The sequence below is a fragment of the Coccinella septempunctata genome, chromosome 2 (assembly GCF_907165205.1).
Source record: "Coccinella septempunctata chromosome 2, icCocSept1.1, whole genome shotgun sequence".
Classification (NCBI taxonomy): Eukaryota; Metazoa; Arthropoda; class Insecta; order Coleoptera; family Coccinellidae; genus Coccinella; species Coccinella septempunctata.
In genome coordinates, this window is record NC_058190.1 from 40,012,672 (window position 1) to 40,038,377 (window position 25,706).

The window sequence follows — 25,706 nt, forward strand, 5'->3', positions numbered from 1 at the left end:
CATCTTTTTGGCAATTTTGAGAAGGAAGAAATTTACGACCTTTTAAACTTTTTTTCAGTTGAGGAAAGAGATGATAGTCGGATGGAGCCAAATGTGGTGAATAAGAGGAGTGTTCTAGTAATTCAAACCCTAAATCATGAATTTTTTGCATGGCAACATGAGATTTGTATGCAGGGCAGATTTTTGGACACGAAACTTCTCAGATCTTGGAGAACCAGAGTGTTGCCATTCCATCGATTGTTGCTTTGTTTCTAGATCGTAGAAATGTACCCAAGTCTCATTCATAGTAACAATTCGGTTTAAGATGTCTACATCGTTTTCAAATCGAGCACAAATCTAACGCGATGCTTCTACCCTTGCACGCGTTTGGTCAACTTTCAAACATTTGGAGATCCATTTTGCAGCAGTTTTTATCATGTCCAAATTGACGTGAATTATATGATGAACGTGTTCGTATGAAATATTCAGTGCTTCAGTTATCTGTTTTAGCCCAATTCGACGCTCTGATAAAATCATGTCATGAACTGCATCGATATTTTCGGGGAGTGACACAGAAACTGGCCTTTTCGATAGGTCATCATCTTCAATGGAAAATTTGCCTCTTTTGAAGCTTGCAGTCCAATTTTTCATCCTAGCATACGAAGGACACCAAGGGTTTTAAGGATATATTTGTAAATCTGCTTACCTCTTAACCCTTTTAAATACAGGTACTTGATGATGGCTCGTTACTCCAATTTTTCGATTTTCACAATTTCGATGGAAATCTTCTCTCTTTTAATTCATTGTGTAACTCTGGTTTACTTTTTTGACCTCAAACTTCACACATCTATGCTTCACACTGGCACTTCTGATGAGTTATTGTTCGTTGCTATGGTAAGGCAATATTTTTTCTATGCGTGGAACTGGACTAGGCTAACTAGATATCAATACATCCTCGCATAATAAAAGAAAGGAAAGAAAAACTAACTCGAATATGAGGTAGAAGATAACTGAGTAAAACTATAACCAAACCTTGAATTTCTGATTTATACTGACCTAGGAAAATGTTCAATAAAATGCAATGAAATTTATTACATTACTTTGTTATTCTGTCACGAAAAAAGAAAGATACAATATTGAATAGACTATTGATTTCTACCCTCGATATTGCCTGGAGAGGTATCGAGTTATCTGCGGTCTTCTGAAAGATACTGCGGCATACAGGGGTGATAATGTCGATCCTTGGGGACCAGACAGGACGCGTGTCTGCAGGCCCCAGCGCCTGGTTGTGATGAGATCTTTGTTTGCCTAAATATCGGTGAAAAGCTTGTAATTCAATGATAATATGTTATCTACCCCTGAACAGATTGTGGGTGCCATAATAATCGACCAGAAATATACTAGGGCGACGAAAATTTATGCAACGGGCTTCACCTAATTTCCATACAGTTTTTTCGATTAACTTGGTTTGCAAGGGTGAAAATATACAGACTGTTCGATCAATATGGTTCGAAGTTAATATGCATGCATTCAGACAGAATATTCTTCAACTTGTGTTCAGAAGCTGTGAATAAAACGAAAGGATCAGTATTTCTGTGTATTTATAATATTGGGAGTACTAATTAGTTCAGTCAGTTATTCACCACTAAAAATGCATTCATATAAGAAAAAATCAATGAACAGATTATGAGATCATTGAAGTATTCTCCATCGTTGAACTTTTTCCATCTTTCAACAAATTTTCGAATAACATTTTAAAAAAAATGCCTCGAGAAACTACGTTTCTCGGATCTTTATCATTATTTGTCTTCGAGTTTTTTTGGCTGTCCATAAAGAGGCTTCTCTTTAACGCTGAAATCACCTTTCTTGAAACAGCCAAAGCATTCCCTATATGATTTATCACTTGGAGCATTGCCACCATAAACTGCCACAAGCATTGGATGAATTTCAGCTGTATTATTCTTCAAATTAGCAGAAAACTAAAACTTCCCTCAAATGTTGTTGGGTCAGCACATAATCTAACATATTCAACACAGTGAAAACAAGTTTTTTCTTCGAAATTCAAAGCGCTATGAACTGAATATTTTATGGGCTAATGTTTAACCTCTCTTAAAACACCTAAACCACTATAAGACAATAAGACATTAATAACAGTCAAGGGCCCATTAATAACAGAAAAGTCCATTAAGATGTAAAACTGTCATTTTTGGAGGAAATAATGGAAATGAAAATTGCAATGGACTCCCCTGCAACCACATAATTTGAACTTCCAACTTCCAATAAAAACAGGTTTTTATCGATTGCATCTGACTGAATTTTAGGACAAGAGTGGTTTCTTCGTCAACCTCCTCTTCAGAGATGTCTTAATATGTCCCTAATACAGATTCCAGAAGATTGATTTCTTCATCAACTTGGATGTCCTGTTCTTCGAGGGCGTAGTGTTAGGTTGAAGCAGTTGTGGCCTTTACAGTATGCTAAGAAAGCTGAGAATTTTTTCTCAGCATTCCTGCAGGATGTTAAGGAAAATTTCTGGTGTTGGAAACAGGTCTTTATTCACTTATGATGTTACTCATACGTGTAGGTACAACTGTGACCTGAGCTAGGATTAAATATCCGATCTTCTTTCAATATAACGTTTTCAGCTTTCATAGCCAAAATATCTGTTTGTGTTTCTTCCAAAACTCAAATTGCTTTTTGATCAATTCTCTTTCTTACAGAGTATTTTGTAATTATACAGGGTGTCCAGGGATTAAGTGTAGGTACATACTCTTATCAGAGCTGAGTGCAAATTGACTATTAGAATTCAATTTCTGGCTTTCCCCAGGAAGCTACAGGGTGATTTTCCAAAACTGTGTAAAGTAGAGACCATCATCAAAGCAAAAATTATGGAAGGAATTTTTTGAAATATGCTGAGATCTTATCAGTTAGATATCAATTATTTCACTGTTCCAAGGTCGTATCAGTAACCTCCCAAGTTTCAATAAATCCCGCCGATAAGTTTGGCTTTGCTGATTTATTTATTTATTTATTTATTTATTTATTCATACGGCCTTGCCATTTTACAAAATAAATTATACAATATCTGCTCCAAAAAAAAAAAAAGGTTTACATTACTCAAATCTTATTATATGCACATTAATAAACTTGATTCCTTTCCAAGTATCTTTTCATTGAAAAAATAGATAGTGAAAACAAATCAACATCTCTAGAATTCGCCTCTCTTAATGCTCTATCTATCGGATTATTAAAACTATAATTGGTTGGACAAAATCGTATTTTGAACAGTTCTCGGTTCCTGAAATTTATAGTGCAACAATTCAATCTTATCCTCTCTAAGAGATATTTACAATCTGTGTAATTATTCAAAATTTTATATATAAACATTAAATCAAAATTTCTCCTTCTGTTTTCTAATGAGTTTAATCCTAGCTCCTGCTGTAAACTTGAATAATTTAAACTACAAAGAGGAATATTTTTCTTGAAAGCTATCCAGCGTATGAATTTTCTTTGTACCATTTCGATGTTTTTGACGTGTACTTCATAAAAAGGCGACCATACCACTGTAGTGTATTCTAAAATGCTTCTAACATTAGTGGTATACACAGTTGTCATTGCTCGTGTGTCTCTAAAATCTTTCATGTTCCTTTTTATGAATCCTAACATTTTAAGCGCTTTACTGGCTACAAATTGAGCATGAGCTATGAAATTGAACTTTTGATCGATGTAAATTCCTAAATCTTTTATTAAAGTTACGCTTTCTAGAATTTCTTCTCCTATTTTGTAGTCAAAAACTATTGGAACCTGTAGTCTGTGCAATCTCATTGTCCGGCATTTTGCCACATTAAGTGACATCTCATTTTTATTACACCAGTCCAGTAAACTGTCTAAATCTTGTTGTAACAATTTACAGTCTTCAAGATTTCTAATCATCTTGAATATTTTCAAATCGTCTGCAAACAATAGAAATGCCCCGAATCGGATGAAACCTTTGATGTCGTTAATGAAGCACAGAAACAGTAAGGAAGACAAGGGAGAACCTTGCGGTACTCCTGATTCTACTAATATTTCTTCAGATAATATGTCCAAAATTTTGACCCTTAATTTTCCTTGATGCATTCGATTTGCTATCCAATCAATTAGTGGGGATCTCACTCCTAGTTTCTTTAACTTAATTATAAGTAACCAATGAGCAACTTTATCATAGGCTTTCGAAAAGTCTGTATACACACAATCTGTTTGTGCTCTACTTGTCATGGATTTTATCACATGATCTGCATATATTGTTAAATTAGTTGTCACCGACCTCTTGGAAATAAACCCGTGTTGTTCTTCTATAAAGATATGTTTGAAAAGAGGTGTAAGTCGTTTGGCCAATAATGAATCCAAAATCTTAGGAATATATGACAGTTTACAAACTGGTCTGTAATTTTCAATATCACTCCTGTCCCCGCTCTTGAACACTGGCGTTATATAACTTATTTTCCAACACTCAGGGTAAGTTCCTGTCTGTATTGACATATTGAAGATTTTACGTATTGGTGTTGTTAAGTTTCCACTGCATCGCTTCAAAAACATAGCAGAAACGTCATCAGGTCCTGCATCGTTTCTATCCGGTAATGCCTCTAGCTCATTGAGAATCTCCTCATCAGAAAAAGTGCATGTTGATATATCTACTGAATTTTCGTATACTATGTTTGTTTCTTTAGGGTTGGATTTCTGAAATATCTTTAAAAAATTACTTCTGAACAATTTAGCTATTCCGGCAGGTTCACTCGATATTTCGGATTTAAGGTACATTGTGTTGGGAAGGTCTTTAGACGTTTTCAGATCATTTATATATTTCCAAAAATACTTTGGATTCACGTTTAAGGACTCTTCTATTGAGTCTATGTATGACTTATGACAGCTCTCCAATTCTACCTTGCATTTTTTCCTCAATTCAGCAAAATCCAGATAATTTGAGGTTGATTGATTTTTTTTGTACATTTTATGAGCTCTTTTTTTGGCCGATATTAACTGTTTCAGTTCTGCAGAAAACCAAGGAGGATAAGTATGACGTAATGCAGTTCTCTTTGGTACATGTTTATCAATGATATTTTTTATTGTTTCGTTAAAGTTGGAAACGCTTATATTAACATTCATACCAATTAAAGGATCCCAATTAAGGCTCTGTAATAAATCATTTATAGTTATGAAATCAGCCATTTTGAAGTCAAAATAAGTTGATCTTGAGGAACGATCAGTAATACCGGTTTCGATGGTAACTTCGAAATATAAAGCAGGGTGATGTGTATCGCAACCCACCAATTCATCTCTGGAAATCAAAATATCAAGATCTATAAACGTTGAAAATATTAAATCTAATATAACATTATTGGTATTCCTTATTTTATTCTTTTGTGTCATATTCAATAGCAGTGAGGTATTCAAGATTATTGTTTGTGCTTTGTTCGAGCAAACTCTTAACTCATTATAATCATGCCAACATGTATCCGGAATATTAAAGTCTCCTAAGCATATAAGATCTAGTTCAGGTAACTCATCAACTAACAATTCTAAGTCTTCACAGTAATTTTCATAGACTGATAGATTACAACCTGGAGGAAAATAAACACAAGATATCAATATTCTCTGAGAGCCATGAGTTAGTAATGCACATATATGTTCTGTATTTACATTTTCTATACTGATGGTCTTAGTATTCCTATGAATTTCGAAAATTACCCGGTAGCTATCATTCAGGATGAATTTTTGACTCAAACAAATATCTCAACAGTAGATTCTTGAGGTCAAAAGAAACACTTCTCTCCTTTACATTTTTTTCCGAATCGGCTCGGTTTGAAATATAGAGGCTGTTTAAAAAACATAAAAAAATCCACAACTCATAAACCGTTTAATCGAATGAAATGAATTTCGGAATATAGTTTTTCATTTATTTGATGAATCTTTTTCAAATACAAGATATCACTCACGTCTTCCAGTTTTCTCATTATGAACATTAAGTACCATAAAAATACCAAACTCTTGAAACTAAGTTGTATGGCATCTAATGAATATTTGAATCTTTTGTGAAATAAAAGTTTTCTTCATATTTTCTCGTATAATGCTCCGCTTTCGAGTAATTTCTCCAAAAATTAAAAAGCATCTGTGAAATTTGAAAGATTGGGTACTTTGGCTGAATACAACTCTGTTTAAAAGATCCACAGATGTGTTCTGTCTCAGATTCAGCTAGTTAATCTGAAGGTAATTTTGTTTTTCCAGGAGTGGCACAGCTCATTATAAAAACTTAAAATGGCTATATCTTTTTATCAGGGCCGAATCGGAAAAAATGGTATAGAAAAAAAGTGTTTCTTTTGATCTCAAGAATCTACTGTTAAAATATTTGTACGACTCAAAGACTCACCCTGCATGTACAGTTACTCCCGGAACTGCCTGTGTATGTGTTGGACTAATAATCCAACAAAAAAAAGTCCAACCACTCCAACCCTGGTTTTAATTAAATTTCAACCCCAAACTTAGTATCCCACCCCCGCCAATACGGAGTTTCGCTATCTAAATTGCATCAGACATTCATCATAACTTGGTAGACATTCGAAAACGTCCGGAAAAGAGATGTAATTGAATCAGTGGCAGAATTTGTGGTATCGCAGTGTTAACAAGCTATTCATCGAGTGGCGGGGTTGTCGCGCCCTGCTGGGGGCGAAATGAGATATATACTTTGTGTGTTACGCCAAGGGCCATTTCCTGTGCCACCGACCCAGATAACTATGGAGCTATTTCCGTTCGAGGGAAACTTCGGCGTTGGGGGCGGGAAATTTTGGCTATCCCATCACAGATCAGATTCGTTGTTTTGCCGGTTCAGTAGAGGATATTATAGATAGTAGGTATTGAGTTTCACCAAATAGTTATTTATGCACCAAGGCCAAGGACGAAAAACTGTCTATTAGAGTCGAGTCTGCAAATTGATTTGTACAAAATGAATCATGCTTTCAAAAATCAACTTTTGAATGGTATAGAGTCATTCGGGGCAACTTTGCGCACTTTTGCCTTTCAAGCCATACCCTGTTTCAAATGTTGAAGCTAGGAACATTAAAACATATTCATAAGATAGAGAATTTTCTAATCTATAAGAAAACATCAAAAAGCAAACATACAAAAACGTTTTCTTTCCGCAAAAAAGAATTTAATAGAGAAAGTCGGAGTGCGTTCACATGCCCCGTATTGCGGGTAAGTGTGCGCACTCTCACGGGGTAAGTGAACGCAGTTCTTAATGAACCACACAATCAAAACAAATTACAAAATAATGTCATCAAAATGTTACAATATTAGAGAAATGCTGTTTATTGTCAATACAGAAGCGCCTTTTTACAAGCAGTGCATTATTCTTCGTGCCACAATTCTTGGTGAACACAACACTTGATACATTCCCCTGTTGGTGGCTCTTCATATTTTTCCGAACAAATAGGACAATATTGATCGAGTCTTAACCAAGAAAATCAACAATGTCATAATTTATTCCTTACTGAACTAATGCCCATATAATGAATCTATGCGCACACTTTCCCCAGTAAGCCAAAATTTGAATTGACGTTCTTATAGAGTTGAACTAAGAGAACCTAAAATTTTTTATTATATATTTAGATTAATATGCCCATGATCGAATAAAGTATTGTTTAACACTGAGGGACTCGGAACTTGGACCTGGCAGAATGTGCAGAGAAGCTAAAAATTATCAAGAAAACTAGGGAATTTGATTGATTGCAAATAAAAAGTTAAAGGAACATGGCTCGGCGCAGTCCTATGAAAAACTAATATGGCGATTCTGCGCCCTTGCTTCACCCAAATGAACCCCTCTTTCATACTTTGCATAGTCGAGATATACGCATTGCGCACACTTACCCACTGCGCTCAGTTACCCCGAATGACTCTAATATTAATAAGGAAAAAAGTTTCTTGTGGAAGAAATTTTAGGGGTGGCTATGCCATCACAGATCAGATTCGTAGTTTTTCCGGTTCAGTAGAGGATATTATAGATAGAAACTTTGAAACTTAAAGTAGGCATTGAGTTTCACCAAATAGTTATTTATGTACCAAGGCCAAGGACGAAAAACTGTCTATTAGAGTCGAGTCTGCAAATTGATTTGTACAAAGTGAATCATGCTTTCAAAAATCAACTTTTGAATGGTATAATATTAATAAGGAAAAAAGTTTCTTGTGGAAGAAATTTTAGGGGTGGCTTCTTTTATTCTGCTCAATATCATTTCTATCAGTTTTCTTGTTTCTAAGAAGAAAATATGAAATTGCAGGGGCTGCTCAAAAAAAAATTCGTATAAAGCCCCACAATATTTTTCAAAAAGGAATGGAACACCCAAATTTTTTCGCAACTATTCATTCACACCCTGTATACGGGGTGTGTCTTTACCCGTAGAAATATTTTAACAGTAGATTTTTGAGGTCAAAAGAAACACTCTTTTTCTATACCATTTTTCCGATTCGGCCCTTATAAGAAGATATACCCATTTTGAGTTTACATAATGAGCCGTACCACCCCTGGAAAAACAAAATTACCTTCAGAATAACTAGCTAAATCTGTGACACTACACATCTCTGGATCTTTCAAACAGAGTTGCATTCAGCGAAATTGTCCAATTTTCCGAATATCACAGATACTTTTTATTATTGAACATTAAATTACTCGAAAACGGCGCATTATACGAGAAAATATGGATAATACTTTTATTTTACAAAACGTCCAAATATTCATTGGTTATCGTCCAACTTAGTTGCAAGAGTTGGGTTCTTTTAATTTTCGGTATTTTTATGGCAAGTCATGGTCATAATGAGAAAACTGGAAGACGTGGGTGATATCTTTTGTTCGAAAAAGATTCATCAAATACATGAAAAATAATATTCCGAAATTCGTTTCATTCGATAAAATCGTTTGTGAGAACTGAAAAATAACATTTTTTTATGATTTTTCAACAGCCTGAATCTTTTAAACCAAGCCTATTCGGAAAAAATGGCATAGGAAAAGAGTGTTTCTTTCGACCTCAAGAATCTACTGTTGAATTATTTGTGGGAGTCAAAGACTCACCCTGTATTGTTTTCATATATTTTCCCGGTTCGCATAATTTTTCGTACAAGCTTTTTTTTCCACTTTTTCAATCCTCTTAAAAACAACCGGCGACCCATTAGGCGCTTCCTCGATTTCATCCCGTGTAGGAATGTCTGTGCCTTGTCATTTTCCAAACCGATGGACATAATTCCTGCCCCATTCAGGGGGAGATTAGCGCGGCAGGAGGGCGCGATTCCTGCCACTCGAATCGCCCCTTCGCAAATATCCCGGGGCTGCTGTCTGGCATTCACTCTCGCATCTACTCCCAAATCCTTTCAGAGACGTATGTCTATTCGGAGCAAATCATTTCCAGCAGGATATCCCGGCTGACAGATGGGGCCGGGATATATACCGATTAATGCTCACTTTTGCAGACGTTCGAAGTAAGGCAACGTCGGCAGGGAAAGCAGGAGTATAAAATTTTTTACCGTTGAGTTCACAGAATGAATCGTGACGTGTGTGAATATCTTTTAAAATACAAATCTTTAAATCTTTACACTTGATAGTTTTTTATTCTTATAATTTTATTATTGTTATTCATTTTTTATCTTAAATTGGTGAGGTAGATAAGGGTAATAAGGCCTGTCGGACAGTAAGACCTAAGTAACAGAAATAATCGTAGAAAGCATAAAATGGCTCTATCTTTTTATCAGTGCCGAATCGGAAAAAATAACAAGAAAAAAAGTGTTTCTTTTGACCTCAAGAATCTACTGTTGAAATATTTGATAAAAAGATAGTTTAGGTCAGCACCCTAAAACTCCCCCCCCCCCCTCTCAAACTCAGGATCTTGATGCGCCACTGGTTCATAATTTTCGATTCATTCCAAATCATCCTTACTCCCTTTAATTTTAATCCTACTAAAAATTACAGTAAAGGAAACTTTAGGCTTGAGGTGACTTTGAATTTGATTATGATTCTGGATGTTAGCTAGGCCTTTTTACCCTCACACCTTAATTCCTTTGAATCATTGAATGTTTTTCACTAATAGCATTGAGTATAATACTCAATGCTAATAGTATTAATGATAGTTGAAATCAACGATATTGAATTACTTTGTGTTTTCTATTCAGAAAGATGTAATTTCCTTTTGTAATACTTATGGTCTTTTGAATCAGAATAATAAGATTTCAAAGAAATAGTGCACTTATTAGCACTAACAAAAATATACTATTTGAAAAGGTATAAAATACCTTAGTTTCATACTTCTATTCACTCTTAATGAAAAGTATGATCTCCAGGTGCATCAAAACCTGCTTGGTATTTTTCTGCATGCTCTCCACAAATTTATTGAGAAATCCCTTCTCAATTTGTTGCCAAAGTTTTCTTTTTGTAACATTTTATAACGTGAGCGACATTGTCTCTGCTCTTAGTAACAATAATAAGGATAATAAAGCTGCTACATCTGAACTCGTCAGTAAAGAGAAGGTACGTATTCCCATTCATCCACAGAACACATACACTGAGAAAACAATTTATCAACTATAATGCATATTTATTAATACGTAATATGGGCTTTATTCGAACATGGCGTAATGAATCTTTATTTCCCAGAAATAAATGCTTTATTGGATATCCTCAAATAAATATTTCTTATTTATTAATATATTGAAATATATTTATTACTAATGAATTGAGTTCTTCGTTAATATATAATAAGCTTCGTTATTAGTAATAATGAACTTTCTTAATAGTTATTATCAGGTTTGTTGAGAGATGAACCTATTGAATTCAGTCCCTCAATAAAAGGATAATCAAAACTCTCCAATGAAAATAAAATACATTTATTTTCAATTTAATATTAAAGATGACAAATTCGTAAAAGCTTGACATGTATCATTATCATTATCACTCAATTTGAAAAAAAATAACAAAAAAATATAAAATAAGTCATAGACATATCATCAGCACCATAAAAAATAACCAACCTTCTCCTGCGTCTGATTGAATCCTCAAAAAATTGACCTTTTTCGAATGGGGTAATCCTTCCTCCTCTAGAATGTTCTCCTTATAATTAAAAACACTCACTGAACCCACTTCACTTCACTTCACTCCACTGTCTCCACTCACTCTTTTTAACACCATAGACAAGAAATTATTTGTAGAAACCGCTCTAATAAGCTTGTTCAAACTCTCAAGCCACAAGAAAAAAAATCAGGGATCTATAATATTCAGATTAATCTGGAAATCTCCCTGTATTGCATCAAATTTTGATAGTAGACTGAATACAAGAACCGACGCTTTGCTTGACCATTAGAGACGCTTGCCATCTATTGGTCGACAAGATTCGACAAGTCGAGAATGATTTCATAGCTGGTAAATAATTTTTTTTTGATGTTAACAAAAATAAATAGATTATTTATAAACTATATATTTCTGAGAAATAAAGGTTTAGACTAAGATAACAAAACGATATTCATTTCTACCAAATAAACAATATTTGGACCAAATAAATTAGGCTTTAATAAATTTCTCATTAACTATAAATAACTGAAATTCCTGAATTTCTTTGAGGGAAATCACGTTTATTTTTTATTGGCTTATTAAATTTATAGTGAATAAATTCGGATCAAATAAATATTTATTAAATGTAACCCGTATCATTTTTCTCAGTGTACATAGAACAGTTATTTATGTACCAAGGACGAAAAACTACTTTACAGCAGAGCCTGCAAATTGATAGCCGAGGCGCAGCCGAGGATAGCAAGCAGGCGAGACAATATAGACAGCTTTTCCAGGGGTGCATATTACATTTTTTCGTCGACCTCACATGCCTTTATGAAAGTTAGAAGTTTCCCTGTTTTATGGCCTCATCTAGGTGTCCGTAAATGCCAGGTTCCTGAGGTCTGTTGAAGTGTAACTGTTATCCACATCCCTTTCAATATCCAGTCTTGATTATACTGAACCCTAACATTCAGACCACGTCCCTAATTCACTGGTAAAATCTAGCCGTTCTCGTAAAGAATTAATTTGACAACATCAAATGACAGTTATTGTCACAGGCACATGTTTTCATCAAATTCTGTATTCACAAAATTGATTCAATCTCGCCGGGATCTAATATATTGCCTAGTGACAACCGGACGAAAAGTAAATCAGTACAAAAAGTGAATCAGGACGAAAATTACTCGCCTTCAAAAGTAGTCGACTTTTCGTTCGGTAATTAGTACGTAAAATGTCATTTTTTGTTCAGGTCGACGAAAAATTAATTTATGCATTCATCTCGCATCACGTCAATGCAGCCGCCCCATGGGCCCATTGCTCACTCTTATCTTTGACGCTTGTGTTCACGAGTGGTCTTCAGTCTGTGCTCAAGGAAATTGTATCTGTGTCATCTCGAAGACTATTCTACAAGTGCTGTCTTCTCTGTCTTCTTACCGAAAAAGTGTAAACCATTCTTCTTTTTTTATTATGTGGTCTACTATCTATACCACTTATGTGTCTTTGACGAACTGTTCCAGTGGCAAAGTATCGTGAGAACTGAGAGTAAATAGGATATCACATATCACACTTTGTATAGTAGTGTATAGCATTGAATGAATTGACCACTATCCTGATCTTGAAGTATACCAAGGGCTCTGATGGCATCATCATCTGATAAAACTTGGAATGATAAAAATTCTATTTTTAAGAATAGAAAGAACGGTTTGTCCCTTTGAAAATGAAATACAGACCGAAGACAAAAATCATTAAAATTTCTGACACACATGAAGCAGACCTAGGATCCAGATTCTTTCACAATTTTCCTCTTCGAAGTCGGCTGGACGTTATCTCGATTTTTTCAACCCCAATACTGCGTCCTCCTCAAAGGCCTGTGTACGGAAATTGCCACTCGCTGTTTATCCCAATAGAGGATTAACCATAATCCAATGGGTCACGTGTCGTTTCATGGAGGGAGATCAAGAGCCGAAGGTAATGTCTTTGTTTCAAGTCCACTGACATTCAATTATTCTGGGCAATAGCCCGAAATGAAGGAAGACTGATGTATCGAATTGGCGACATGAAGGGGACTTTGAATGATGGAAGGAAAAGATACGATGTATTGAAGTGAAATTTTCAATACGCTAGACTAGTTTATGCCTTATACTTCTCGGATTGCCTTAGCTTGTTTCTCATCCGTGGACCTGATAAAGCCTAAAATTTACAGAAGAAACCTTGTCAGACTGACAAGGTTTCGGCTAATATTAATAATTACTGACAATGTCAGTAATTATAATATTAAAATTAGCTATTGTTAGAAAAAAATTAATTTTCGAAATTCCAAACAAAGAATATCTCTGGTACATATGAGATGATAATAACAAATACAGATAAATAAGTACAGTGTGGGCAAAATTCGTTGTCTACTGAGGAGATCTCGAGAACTATAGCAGCTAGAAAGAAACGGATGACACAATCTCGAGCTCTTTTTTCTTGACTTATTAATAAGATTTTGACGATTCCGAAAAGTTCTCATAACTTGTTTGTCTTTGAAGTTACAGATCTGAAACTTGAACTTTCTCAGGAATTTTTATACGTAGAATCTACTGACAAAAAGATTTTTTTCCAATTCAAAAATAAGAAATTCAATAAAAGTTTGCATTTAAAAAAAAAAATTAAAGTTCACCTAATGATTCAAAGTGAAAGAATATTTTGGCTCGTCAGTGATTTCTAGGTAAAAAAGTGCCTGTAGAAGGTTCAAGTTTCAGATTTGTAACTTCAAAGACAATAAAGTTGTGAGAACTTTAGGAAATTGTCAAACTTGAAAACGAAGTATCGTAGGAGGCTGCGGTTTTCACCATTCTTTGTTTTTCCGTAGAAGAGCCGGAAATGTGTCATCTGTTTTCTTCTAGCTGCTATAGTTCTCGAGATCCTCTCAGCAGACAACGAATTTTGCCCACCCTGTACAGGGTGGCTGATTACTAATGTGCTATTGTGTAGAAAAAAGTTTCGTACAAGACTGTATGATTCGAAATAAATCCTCCGAAAATCGTCTTTCCATCTAAACCGTGTATTTCAGAGAGCCTGGGGCATGATTCTGCTAAGAATTTTTTTTATCTGACATACCACCTGAGTTTCAAGCCCAAAAAGACATTGACTAAAGTAAAAGAAGAGGCAATGAATATTATAATGCTGAACACATCAAGTGGGTTATTCGATATTTCAGCATAATCTTTGTTTTTTTTGTAGTTATCAGTATAAACACAAAAGTCTCTTGGAAAAAAAATTGAAAATAATATTTTCGACAATCCCGTAGAATTGTCGCTCCAATTCCCGAGCTAGTCATGAACAAGCGTAGGAAAATCCCAGCAGAGAAATTGAAAACATCTTAACGCAGCTGCAGACCTGTTTTGGGATCATTGTCCCTCATCAGTACTGTGTAGTGATAGATATTTCAACGAATGTAACAATTCGTCAAGCGACCTTATTTACAAAACTTTTTTCTTCGCAGTGTCAAAAAAAGCTGAAGGGGCTGGGGTAGGGGGGAATGGCATGAAACTGATGGTTTTGTCCATTTATTAAGGAGCCGGAATGCTGGATTCAGTAATGATATATTTCTCTCGATACCGGAAAAAACTGTGTTTTTGAATTCTTTATAACTGAACTCGAAGAATGTTGCCCATGTATCCACTCGCAAAATCAGCATGTCGAAAAGTATTCCAATTTTAATTTCATAATTGCATACTAGAAATTCCTACGGAATTCCTGCAGTATAGTTTAGGGTAAAATTTAATCCAACGTGGTCTTCTGACGGGGTAAAGCGGTAGGGTGGCTTTGAGTGCCCTTAATTACTGCACTTTGCCGGGGAGAACTTTCAGTTTGGAAGTATTTGGGCAGCGGTGCGATACATGTTGTATACTGGGTGTAACAGGTTGATTGCCCCTAGCGTGAAGGGTTAATTTCACCAATCAGCCTCTTCCCTTTAGGTTGTTGCTGCCCAACGATATAAATTGTATAAAGGTTTAGAAAAATCTGTACTATAACTTTTCAACATCATCTGAGGTTCACGAAATTTTCAAACAGGACCTTCTGTAAGTGAGCTCTCATCAGACAGTTGTTTCAAATTCTGTGAAATTATCAATCTTGACTCACGGTTTTAGGGTGATAATGAAGATGGAGTAAGGTGTAATTATTTCTTAACCTTCAATCGAAGAAAGTAAAAGAATACTCCACTCACATTTTAAGTATGAGCTGTGACATCCCTGCAAAAACTTTCAGAATAACTAACTGAAGCTGTGACACTACACATCTGTGAATCTTTTAAACAGAGTTTAAAAAGTACCCAATTTTTCGTATTTCATATTTTTTATTTTTGAATATCAAATTATTAGGCGCATTATACGAGAAAATACGAAGAATAATTTTATTTTTCAAAATGGTCAAATATTCATGTGAGCCTTCAATTTAATTTCAAGAATTGGATTCTTTGATTTCTGGCATTTCATGGTATCAAATGGTCATAATGAAAAAACTGAAGGATGTGGTTGGAATTCTATTTATCACATCATTAATGTAACACTTTATTCTAAAAATCATACCATTCGACAGAATCGTTTGTGAGATATACCTAATCTAACCTAACCTAACGTATCCAAAACCTAACCTAACCTCTAAGTCTTGAGTATTCAAAAAACTGAATTAATTCTCAATTATTTGGGTAACTCAAAATTGCATTTTTTCAGGGATTTTCAACAACATGTATCTTTTCAATCGTATTGGAAAATATTGAAAAAAAAAATTATGTCTTGTGACCACGGGAATCTTATGTCGAAATTTATGTACAAAGACTCACCCTGTGTATTACCTATCAGATAGGTTCTATCTGTATTTTCTTAACTGAAATCAATGAAATTTTTCTGCTGCATTTTTCCCCCTGAATATACCGGAGTAGTCTTGGAAAATGGAATGTTTTTCCTCCCTCGGAAGGGGATGCAGTAGTCCCGGATTACCCAGATTACCCTGTCAGGCTTCCTAAGCTTCCCAATGTGGAGACCAATTTATACCACACTTAATACCACTCGACGTTTATAGCCACAATGTAAATTCAGATTTGTTTTAGTTATACCACATTATTTCCTTTTTCCTTTTCCTCCCCACGTTGGTTGGTTGTTGGTTCATTGGACTTTTTCGTGCTTTTTCTATAAAGCGTACCAGAAAAATAACAAAACAAGCTCATACTTCTTGTGCGAAAAATTATTGAAGAAAATACTCGCATTCGTCAATTTTAATTTCAAGAGTAAGTTACCCAGTGCCTTTTTGAATTTGATAGGCATTTCTCACTCCCTTGTATACGCCCAACGCCCATCGCACCCAACATGTTTCTTCAAATGGTATTTAATATATGGATTTTGATATATCAAATGGAAGGATATTCTATTACCTATTTAGCGGTGTAACTGTAAGGAAAATTGGTTATGCCGTTTTTAATTGAAACATTGTGAAAAAATTAAAAATTTGTGATTTTAGAGTACTGCAATCTGGCCACCTTTGCGTAATCATGTTATAAATCTACATCATACTCAACAATCCGATATGGTCTAGTGGCTAGGATACCTGGCTTTCACCCAGGAGGCTCGGGTTCGATTCCCGGTATCGGAAGATGTTCTTTTGTTGATAACTGGCAAAGAATCTATTATAATCTACAGGTTGTTTTGTAATCTGTTATGCGGATCTCTTAATAATAATTCAATGTTTCCTATCTATATCTTTTCACTGAGATTTCGTAGTGTAGGTACCTACTTTTAGTGGATCTTTTTCCTCTTTTTTTCTGTGGGATTGAAAATATTTCATTATGAATGAACTCATTATCTATTATCATTATGAATTTTTTTTATAAATTACCAATTATGCCTCAAGTAAAAGGGGAATGTTTGTTTTTGAAATTTAGGAAACAAAACAGTCTATTTAAGCATCATGAACCATCAAACCATATAAGACCACATATTTTCATATTCGTTTAGAAATGTATTAAATTTTTCTCTTCAATATTTTAAATTTTATTAGTTTCACTCGTATTTTCGATATGGATTTGTGTTTTAAGCAAATGAAACAGAAATTCAATAAGTAGATAATCAAATAAGCTATTTATAAAAATGATGTTGTTGAAGTCAAACTGATTGTTCCGTAAATCTGGCGTATTGAACTTATTAATTACTTTATTTTTTACTTTCAGCCTCAATATGTAAAATTTTCATTAAACACCCAAAGTCTTTGCTTTTATCATTTCACTCTCTGTAGTTTCCACCTGACTACTGACCCCTTAACAATGAATATTTGTAATCCAGGTTTATGTTGTTTTATATGATGGCTTTCTTTTCAGGTCATCCCCGTTTCTTCAACCAGTTATCATGCGGTTTGGACATCATTTCCATGGCTGGAGAATGGTTGACTGCCACTGCCAATACCAACATGTTCACTTACGAGATAGCTCCAGTGTTCATTCTCATGGAGAACGTCGTAATGACACATATGAGAGAAATCATCGGTCCCAACTGGAAGAAGGGGGATTCCATCTTAGCTCCAGGTGAAGAATTTTGGAAAATATTGCCATTGAATATTTGATTTCATATTCTCTCCTCAGAATTTCATTCGCATTTTTTCAATGTTCGATCGATGTTTCTAAAATCGTTTTTCCATACGTTCAAATGTTCAGCTACTAAAATGCGGGATACAGAAATCATCGGAGCATGTAATTCAAGTTAATCCCTTAATTCTAATGTCAATAGGTGAGGGATTCAAAATGCAAATTGAAAGGGGTTCACCAGAGCAGCAATCTGTTCTTTCCCATGGACTGGGAACCAGAAGTGAGAATGAAGGGAAGCAAGCAAGATGTGGGCGTATATTCGACCAAAAAATTGTCTTGTTTTTGCATAAATTCCAGATGTGAAAAGGGGGAAAAATAAAATAATATCTACAATGAAAATTCATTTACATTCGCTAGAGTAGAAAGATCTGGTCAAAAACTGATAATTGCTTTCTTCGACTGTTCTATCTAATATTATATTGATTTTCTTTTCCTTTTTTTCCAGGTGGTTCAATTTCAAATCTTTATGCCTTCTTAGCTGCGAGACATAAAATGTTCCCTAACTACAAAGAAAAAGGAATAGCAACTATCCAAGGACAGCTTGTCATGTTCACGTCAGATCAGGTTGGTACAAAAATATTTCATTTGTATTTGCTGGAAAGAACTTTTTCTACCTGTATTTTACTATTGGTATCTAGTAATAATAAACTTCATTGAAATAATGTTTCAAAGGGCTAACGATCTAGATCCTCCTGCCTTGTACACACTTTTATATACTGTGTGAATAATTCGTCTTTTCTAAGCCCAGTATCTGGTAACGCTAAAATAATAATTGTACAGGGTGGGCAAAATTCGTTGTCGAGAGGATCTAGAGAACTAGAAGAGCTAAAAAAAAACGAATGACACATTTCCTAGTTCTTTTTCAGATAAACAAAGAATGGTGAAAACCGTAGCCTCCTACGATTCTTCGTTTGTTCGTTTTTGAGTTATCAGCAAAAAATGAGATTTTGACGATTTCGAAAATTTCTCATAATTTTTTTGCATTTGAAGTTACAGATCTGAAACTTGAACCTTCACTTTTTTACGTAGAATTCAATGATGAGCTCAAAATATTTTTTCATTTCGAATCATTTGGCGATTTTTCTTTTTTTATATGTAAACTTTTATTGAATTTGTTATTTTTGAATTGGAAAAAAAACTTTTGTCAGAGTGCCTATACGAAGGTTCAAGTTTCATATCTGTACCTTTAAAGCCAAAAATGTTTTGAGAACTTTTCTAAATCGTAAAAAGCTCATTTTTTGCTTATAATTCAGAAATGAAGAATCGTAGAGGCTACAGTTTTCACCATTCTGTGTTCCTTTGAAAAAGAGCTCGGAAATGTGTCATCCATTTTCCTATTCCATCCATTTTCTTCTACTATTATAGTTTTCGTGATCCTCTCAGTTTACAACGAATTTTGCCCACCGCATAGTCCGTTTAATGAGAAGAACGAACTATTTCAAATACAAAAATTGAATATTGAAAAGGATACTATCGGAGAAATACATATTTTTCTTCAAACTTAATACTTAATACAAGGAATTAAATAATATTCCCCGAATTAATGGAAAACCCTATACAGAGTAACAAACATGAACGGCGTTATAGAAGTGAGAAAAATTGAACATTCACCCCGGGTTTTATAAAGCTTGATCGGGGAATCAACGCTTGATTGACGAATAGACGTCAATTTGTTTTCAATCGATAATTCAGTCATGAACACTCACAATATCATTCTCTCATCAAATGAGACTTATGATCTACATCTCAATTCCTATAGAGAGTAATTAAATGGACGTTCTTATATATATTCGGAAATGAAAAGGTTCCAGTCATCGACTTTCAAATCGTTGATCGGGCAATCAAAGTTTCATTAAACCCGCCGTAAGTGTTTCAGTGTCAGATATTGGGAAGGAAAATTCATAAGAAGTTCCAAGTAAAAAAAAAATAGGAATAAAACTATACCAAGAAAAATTCCTTGTTTCAAAGTACATATAAATAACAAATTTGCAAGCAATATTCCGTGTTTTTGTCAGAACTTTTCAATTTCAGAAATCCTTTTCGGGTTTAGGTTCCTGGAATGAATCCTATTTTATCTAATATTATGAATTCTAATTCTTTCCACCCAATGACTTCTACATATTTCAAATGAAGGCCAAGCTATAAATTTCATTCCTGAATTCCAACCCACTAGAATCTAGTCCGTATAGTAGATTCTTTCGTTTAAGAATTCGATTGCATTTCGACAATGAAAGCTGAGGAAGCAATTTCACAAGATATTACATCTGAAAGAAATAACAGCCATAGCAGAATGCGTGAAATCAATTTTTTTACGCCGCTGTGGATAACACGGTGGAGTTTTACACGGAAATTGTCCTCCGATTGGGAAATCGAAATCGATACTCTTCTACCAGCCACTTCCCGAGACATAAATCCTTACCCTCCACAACAAAAAGTCAGTCCATCTGACTTTGGCAGACTCTATCTAAATATAATATAGGTTTTTTTCTCACAAGCTGCGGATGCTTGTAAATTAATGAAATATTCTAGAATTCTAGGTTTTTCTGTGATCTGTCAACTGCCGTTTTATCTTCAATTTAGGAATAAAAACAATGGAGAGATGGCAGAAAAAACACTTCACCCACAATCTTACAATGGACACGTGCCATTCTTTTTCCTAGCTCTTACGGTTACAGAGCTATCATTCAAACCCATCGAAGTTTGCCCATCCTGTACAATAAGAATTTTTGTATAACCTTATGTGTTTTGAAAATGAAAATTAAATTTTTTCAAGGAATAATTCGGAAACAATCGAACAATTTTCTAATTAAATATACCTTTCTTCCTTCTATTCTTTTGATGGCGGAGTTCGAAAGGAAGTGTGATTTTCCTCACACTGCCCTTTTTTTTTCAGAGTCATTACTCCGTGAAATCTTGTGCCTCCGTTTGCGGTCTGGGTACCGACAACTGCCTAATGGTACCATCCGATATCTATGGTCGCATGATCCCATCTGAACTTGAACGTTTGATCATCGAGAGACGCAATCGTGGTCACATTCCCTTCTTCGTATGCTGTACCTCTGGAACCACAGTCCTCGGCGCTTTTGACCCCATCAATGAAATCGCAGATATCTGCCACAAATATGGTCTATGGCTACATGTCGACGTAAGTAATAAACTGCACGTCAGAAGTTATTATGTATTCTTTATTCATCGCATATTTTACGAATATAATAGTTATTTAATTCAATTAATGAAAGCGATTAATGATTCAGATCATTAATCGCTCAATTAATAAACGAGTTGATTACAAGATTTTTCCGTCTACCACATTTTGAATTGAATGTGAATTCTTGATTGCAAAAATTTCCTATCAATACCTAGTCAAATTTGTCTATGTTCATATGTTGATATTTATCTATGTTCTAAGATATTTATGCGGCCGATCGAACAATTCGAGAAGTCCATAGAAGGCATATTCGAGTTGTGACATTTTGAGTAAATCACATTGATATCGTTGCCTATAATATATGTTAAAGAATATGTGGAGCTGGTGGCAGCTGGAGTTGTAGTACATAGATATATTGATTACTGTCTAACCATCACAATTTTTCTGCAACCTCCACAATTCATCTCTTCGCAATTCACACGAAAATCAATGCTACATAAAAATGAAATAATTATTTGAGAAGCTGCTGAATACTTCTATGTTCGATTACCCGTGACAATAATGCATTAATAGGAAATAAACCAATAAAAGGGTTCATTAACAGCTAATTTCGTGTACGTTAAACAGTGCTATTATTAAGAGGTCGGCGGAAAAAAAATAATCATGGAGATATTGATTGTAAATGAATTTTGCTTTGTCAATACTATGCAAATTAATGTATTTTACAGGCTGCCTGGGGTGGAGGTCTTCTTCTTTCCAAAAAGTATCGTCATCCACGTCTCACTGGGGTTGAGAGGTAAGATATTAATATATTTCGAAACTTTTTTAATCTCGTCAGTTCGAAGCTGCTAAGAGCTGCTCTCCTAGTGGCCTGTGCCTGATTTATAATGTTGGGCGCTTTTGTTCTCGGGCTTTGCGGTTTGACTAATTGTGTGGTGTACTTGACACTTTGATTTATGGGCTTGCTAGCTAGCGCCTATATGGTTCCGTACAATGCAAATTAACTTTGTAACTTCGCTTGTGAGAACGTTTCATAGGAGATTAATTGGTTATTAGTTCAATTAAGGTCGTATTCTTCATAAAATAAGAGTATTTTATTATATTGACCCTGAAATAGGAATTTAACTAGATTCGCAAACTTGAAAGAAATTCGCAACATCAGGCCTCGATCATACTAATAGTCCTATTGGCGTCATCTACACTCAATTTAAGTCTCGGCATTATTGCAAAACGAATAACTGATCCAAAATTGTTAGAAATTCAGACGACAATAACTTGCCTGAAACTGAAAAAATTTTATCAAACGAGGAGCATAATAAAAATCATTCAGATATAAAGAGTAAACATTTGATTTCCCATAAATTAACATTTGCTGGACAAATTCGACAACTTTTGCACAGGTCACAATACGAGGAAATTCAACATGTGTTGTAAGCCTAGACCAGTTCCATGCATAAAAAAAATTTTGCATTACCATAGCAGCGAACAATAGCTCATTAAAAAATAAATTAAAAGAAAGAAGATGTCTACCGAAATTGTGAAAATCGAAAAATTGAAGTATCGAGCCATCATCAAGTACCTGTATTTAAAAGGGTTAAGAGGAAAGCATATTTAGGAAGATATGCTTAATACCTTGGTGATCAAAGTCCTTCGTATGCGACAGTGAAAAATTGGACTGCAAGCTTTAAAAGAGGTAAATTTGACATGACAAGATGATGACCGATCGGAAAAGCCAGTTTCTGTGTCAGTCCCGGAAAATATGGATGCAGTTCATGACATGATTTTATCAAACCGTCGAATTACGCTGAAACGGATATCTGAAGCACTACATATTTCATACGAGCGAGTTCATCATATTGTTCACCTCAATTTGGACATGAGAAAAATTGCTGCAAAATGGATCCCCAAATGTTTGAATGTGGACCAAAAGCGTGCAAGAGTAGAAGCATCGCATTCGATCTGTGCTCGATTTGAAAACGATGTAGATTTCTTAAACAGAATTGTTACTATGAATGAGACTTGGGAATGGCAACACTCTGGTTCTCCAAGACCTAAGAAGTTTCGTGTCCAAAAATCTGCTGGAAAAGTTTTTGCTTCAGTTTTTTAGGATTGCCATGGAATAATCATGGTTGATTTTTTGGATATGGGTAGAACAATAACCGGAGGTTACTATTCGACATTACTGACCACTCTATGGGAAAAATTGAAGAGAAATGACGCGGAAAGCTATCCAAAGGTGGTTTGTTTTTGCAGGACAACGCCCCTGCACACAAATCTCATGTTGCCATGCAAAAAATTCGTGATTTAGGGTTTGAATTACTAGAACACCCCCCTTATTCACCAGATTTGGCTCCATCCGACTATCATCTCTTTCCTCAACTGAAAAAAAGTTTAAAAGTTCGTTAATTTTCTTCCAACGAGGAGGTAATAAAAGCTGTGCATGTCTGTTTTGCAGGGCAAGAAGAAACTTTTTTTTTGAAAGGTCTAGAGACGTTGCAGGTTCGCTGTAATAAATGTATCCAATTAAGAGGAGAATATGTTGAGTAATAAAATATTTTGACATTGAAATTTTGTTTGGTTCTATAGTAGGCTAAGAATTTTTCAATATATCCTCGTATTTCTGAACTTCCTCAACTTCTGGGGAGCAGTATATAACAAATTGCACTATGCTTTTTATTTTGGCAGGTTGGTTTGGCTGGTGAAACTTCAAGTAACTAACTAATATTCTCCCATTCATAGTAGAAAACTAGTTGCACATAATATTTAATATTCCTGTTAGAATTAAGAACATATGGAAAATTTCTATTTTGTCGGGTAATTTTTTCTTCCCAATTTTCCATCATTTCTTATCTTCGAAGTAACGCTTCAAGAAACTTCCGAACTAATAAAATGTTCTATGAACTTTTCTCTCAAATTCCCATTTTTCTGAACTCTCCATGAGTAGGTAATGTGCAAGTTCTAAAGTGCTCAAAGTGCAGACTTCTGTCTAGCCTCTTCAGAGGGCCTAATCCCCGATTACATGGGAATCTGGCAGCTGTATGTCACTCGGAGATACAAGACGGTGGATTGATCTAAATCCTGTCCTAATTCTGCTAGAACGTTTAATCAATGATGTTCAACTGTCGGAAGAGCAGCTCATTGTTCCTTGGATATTTTCCAAACTGGAGACTATCTCTTTTTCCCCCTCAGTTTCAGATAAACTCGATAAGCAGCCTCCTAAATTGTTGGAATTACTTCAGTTGATTATTTATTGATTGTAAACAGTTACTCAGGAATAGGTCTTCAAAATTCAATAAAATAGAAAACACTCAATTTTTTTCTATCACGAACTGAGTCTCCACAGTTATTGCTGCCTGTTCAAAATCGAATACGATAACATTTGTCAATAATTGCCTGATAAATACAAAGTGAGTTAAAAATAGCGAACAAATTTAAAAATAGTCGATATCTAAGCCATTCGAAAATTAATATCTTTGATAAGCAGTTACCTACCCTTTTATAGGGAAAAAAGTCAATTTTCAATGATGGCTTTCTCTATACTAGAGTAGTAAATAAAACTTTTTGTGCCAGAAATTCATAGACCTTGGGTTGCTGAGGAGATCTAGATTTTGTGGGTTATTTTTTCCAGCAACTCTGTATATATTTTTGCATTAGTTCTTTGACTCTTCTGTAACTTTAGTACATAATTGAAAAAATTTTAGACAGCAAAGATATAATATGCTATATAATTGGAACAAAAAGTTTTCTCCCAAACGATGATCCATCTAGAATTTTTTTTATTTCTAATGACTTACTTAAATCTAGTGCCGAAAATTGCGAAAATTCTAATTATGGAGAGAAATTATTTTATACAGTGTGAGCATTTTAACAGTATAGATTATTAAAGTCAAAAGGAAACAGGCTGTTGAAAAATCATTTAAAAAATGTTATTTTCAGTTCTATCTCACAAACGATTTCATCAAATGGAATGAATTTCGGAATATAGTTTTAAATTTATTTGATGAATTTTTCTCGAAAACAAGATATCATCCACGTCTTCCAGTTTTCTTATTATCACCATTACGTACCATAAAAATACCAAAAACTCAAGGAACCCAACTCTTTAAACTAAGTTGGGCGCTATCTGATGAATATAGGAAAGTTTTGCAGAATAACAGTATTCTTCATATTTTCTCGTATAATGAGCCGTTTTCGAGTAATTTGATTTTAAAAAATTAATGAGTATCTGCAAAATTTTAAACAATACAACTCTGTTTAAAAGATCCTCAGATGTGTAGTGTCACTGTCACATATTGAGTTAGTTATTCTGAAGGGAATTCTGTTTTTCCAGTGGTGGCACAGCTCATTATGAAAACTAAAAATGACTATATCTCTTTATCAGGGCCGAATCGGTAAAAATGGTAAAGGAAAAAAGTGTTTCTTTTGACCTCAAGAATCTACTGTTCAAATATTTTTACTGGCCAAAGACTCACCTTGTAAATTCCTGTGTTCATCATTAGAAATGAAACTCAAAAATGTTTCCCCTAATGCCTTCATACTGAACAAATGCTAGTCTAATATTCCACATTCTTCTTTCCCAAATCTTTTCCTCTGGAATGAATGTTTGTTTTATTAGGAAGTTATCTCGGCTTTCCATAATATAAAGTCAATTGAAACCCTCCACCCCAAGGGCTTTTGTGGCAAAGTGTTTTCTCACCATAAGTAGTTTTGATGCAAATTAAGGCACACTTTAGAGATTATCGGCTGTTTATGGGGACCTTTAGAGGGGGAGCGGTATATTGATTTTACGGTAGAGGTGGGGTTGATGGTTGTAGAAAATTCATTTGGATTTTACAGAATATAGAACCCTAAAGAATAATTATTGAAAGATATCAGGAGTTGAACATGACATACGCAACTTGACT

The 25,706-nt window shown here is 34.6% G+C and overlaps 1 protein-coding gene and 1 non-coding gene across 4 annotated transcripts in view; both read left to right on the forward strand.

Moving 5' to 3' along the window:
- The window catches only part of LOC123306908 (glutamate decarboxylase), a 58,233-nt gene that overhangs the window by 20,485 nt on the left and 12,042 nt on the right, over positions 1-25,706 (forward strand). For all 3 annotated transcript variants that reach the window (XM_044889103.1, XM_044889105.1, XM_044889104.1), the window contains exons 4-7: positions 17,391-17,594; positions 18,100-18,218; positions 20,548-20,799; positions 21,531-21,598. In XM_044889103.1, coding sequence (XP_044745038.1) covers positions 17,391-17,594; positions 18,100-18,218; positions 20,548-20,799; positions 21,531-21,598 — 643 coding nt within the window. The remainder of the gene's footprint in view (positions 1-17,390; positions 17,595-18,099; positions 18,219-20,547; positions 20,800-21,530; positions 21,599-25,706) is intronic.
- Trnae-uuc lies at positions 16,598-16,669 on the forward strand. The gene has a single exon. It is a non-coding gene; the product is annotated as a tRNA-Glu (tRNA).